General features: G+C 37.8%; 1 protein-coding gene across 1 annotated transcript; it reads right to left on the bottom strand.

Moving 5' to 3' along the window:
* On the bottom strand, positions 1-2,462 carry NUDX25 (nudix hydrolase homolog 25). The gene is made up of 6 exons (XM_008245146.2): positions 2,257-2,462; positions 1,908-1,958; positions 1,315-1,407; positions 1,004-1,098; positions 359-470; positions 1-270 (listed from the first exon to the last, which is right to left on the bottom strand). The coding sequence occupies exons 1-6, from the start codon at positions 2,320-2,322 to the stop codon at positions 166-168; spliced, it is 522 nt and encodes a 173-aa protein (XP_008243368.1). The 5' UTR covers positions 2,323-2,462; the 3' UTR covers positions 1-165.
* Between the last annotated feature and the right edge of the window lie 519 nt (positions 2,463-2,981).

The following is a 2,981-nucleotide window of genomic DNA, read 5'->3' as shown; positions in this document are numbered from 1 at the left end:
TAAGTAATTCCACATAGATTTTATTGTTATAACAACGCAAAGATCTAATTTGAAGTTCTCATTATCATTTACAATAAGCAGCAGTCCTACTCGATCCAAATTCAATCGGCAAAATGAGTTAAGAAGATGAACATGACTACACAAGAAGCACACCAACAACAACATTCACCATTTTGTGGATTTACACTTTGTCGATAAAGCACTGCCGTCGAAGTAGGACTGGAAGGTCCTGATAACTTCCTCATATGTTGGCCTCTTGTAGTCCACTGCCTGTGATTAGTAACCACTCATATCTGATTACGTCCACAAAACACAATGATTCAATTAAATTAACCGGAAGGATTATTTTTCAGCACACCTGCTCAATAACTTCTTCAGGGCTCGCCCATTTCCACTCTGCAAATTCTGGATCAGCTGCTCCATTGGCTAAGTTGATCTCACTCTCATCTTTTGTGAATCTCATAAGAAACCTGTCAAGTGCCCAAATTCATTGTTAAGCAGCAGCAGAAACTTTTGCATCTCTTATTTCCATCCATTCGGAGAAAAATTACAGATCTATATAAGCAAAGGAAGCACATTAATTTTTCACTGAGAGAGGAAGCCTAATATAACTGAATATACATGTAAGCAAGCTCAATATCAATTCTATAATTCAGTTGAACCATACAAAGACATTTCATTTTCATGTCCCTTAAGTCCCCAGATGGCTCAAAGCACTTGTGGTCATGCCCCAGGCACCAGAGTGAGCTACTAAACATGTCGGGACTTCGTAGAAAAACAGAGTATACACAACCTCAATAACATGATTATATAAGGAGAAACAGCAGAGTACATGCGATGACAATGACATTAATAAAGATCTGCAATTACAATGAGGAAAAAGTCTCTAAATGTGCTGAGAATGCAACATTACATACTTGCAAGCTTAAGAAGGCAGGTTTTAGGAGAATTGATATTGTTTTTAATTCATGAAGTGTGTGCATGTGTAGGAAGGAGGACATGCCATTTTTGTGCTTGCCCGTGCCATTCACCTCCCCAGAGACGATTTACTTTGGTCTTCACAGCAGGCGGAAAGTCATATGTCAACCAATTCGGAACCTGTCAATACACACAACCTCAGTCGTAAGCGTGGAAAATTGACTGCTATGAAAATTCAGCTGCTCAGCATAGTTATGAAGCATGCAGCATATTTTGACTATAATTTAGAAGTTTTGAACTCCATCCAAGCCATTACTTCACGATACACTGGAGTTTTACAAATTCAGTATTTTTATAGTGGTGATTATGGGGTTTTTGCCAGATTTCCAAACTAACCTCAGCAATAATTTCAGCAGATTCTATCCCAGTCTCTTCTCGTAGTTCCCTAATAGCTGCATTTTTAGGTTCTTCACCATCTTCAATACCCCCCTGAGATTGAGGATCCAAAAATTAATATAAAAGTGAAGCTTAACCGAATGAATTGGACAAAACAGCAGAAATCCAGAGAATTACAGAGAAAGTTCAACCTTTACAATGATTGAAGGAAAATTTAGACCTTGAAGAGAATCCGATACTAGTATAAGGAAAATTTATAGAGAGATATTGAGCAAAACACTTAACCATGTGGAATGGATTTCTATCATTTAGCCATAAAAACACTAAATCCATCCACATCCACTATGGATGTTTTGCAAATGCGAGGAAGCAACAAGTGTTCAGATTGCACATCTCTGATTCTACATCAGTAACTATTTGAACAGAATTCATCAACAAATAATGGTTTAAATTAAACAAGCCATTAATCTTCACATAGTCTACAACAATTAGCCATATCCCCAGGCGATTAAAGCAATCTCTTATTTGTTAGCAATTAATAACAGCTTTTAAAAGTGGTTGAAAACAAAAAAAAGCATCTAGTGCGGTACTACCTGAGGCATCTGCCATGCTCCCGGAACATTCAATCTTGATCCAACGAAAACCTGCAATAAAACCCAGACAGTTGCAATATAATTTCTTCCCGCAAATATGTACACTTTTTCAAGGAAAGGGGTCTTAAATTGGACTCTGTTATTAACAAAACCGATTTGAATTTACTGGGTTTTGGTCAGAGAGTTAGCATAATCTTAGTGACGGCAACAAAAGGGTCTTAATTAACGAGACCCTACCAAACACAGAAAGATAGAAAGATGACAAAGCAAAGAAGAGAACAAGTGGTTTTTTTATATGATAAATTTAGAGGAGAGATGGATGGAGAAGATGGTGGGTGAACGTGAATACCAGATTATCAGAGTTAATGAGGCAAACGCCAACGTTGGGTCGGTAACCAGACGGCAGATCGTCCATTGCTCAATTTGCTCTGCTGCTCAGACTTTGAGACCCAGAAAGCTCTCTCCTTGGATCGATGACTCTCTCAGAAAATCACAACACAATAATAATAAGTTTAAAACTAAGAAATAAAGTGGCCTTTGTGGGAATTGGTGACGCTGACCGTGACAAAAGGGTGACTCAGAGCATAGAGTTTCCCACTCTTATCCTGCGCACCCTTCCACCCAGGTTTCCTTCCATTCCAATCAATCAAGTGACACTCTTCCTTCCAGGTCGGCGCCACGGTATGCTGCGGCTGTCCTCACTTTTCTTGTCATGAGCGCCCTTCTAGGATGTGTCATACTTAGACACGTGTCTTTATCAATGCTTGTGAAAGATTGAGCCAAAGAAAATTACAAGGATTTTATAATAACGAACCTCGTGCGTGTTTTGTTTAACATGGGGCTAGATAGTTAAGTTTATAAATTTTTTTGAATATGGTCAACCTCCCTCGATTTCAAACTAGTTGACAACAAATTTAATAGAGATTTCGTCCAAATTAAAAATAATAATAATAATAATAAAAGGTCTATTCTATGCTATTAAATAGTTGAATTTCCAATGAATGTTCTCTAGAGCATGGCCTTCCTAAACCTAAAAATAGACAAGTAGAAAGAAAAATGAAAGAAAGAGCCAAG

This window comes from Prunus mume, linkage group LG2 (genome assembly GCF_029339155.1).
Source record: "Prunus mume cultivar Tortuosa linkage group LG2, ASM2933915v1, whole genome shotgun sequence".
NCBI classification, from domain to species: Eukaryota; Viridiplantae; Streptophyta; class Magnoliopsida; order Rosales; family Rosaceae; genus Prunus; species Prunus mume.
Note: the sequence above shows the minus strand (reverse complement) of the source record. Positions and strands in the feature narration are given on the sequence as shown.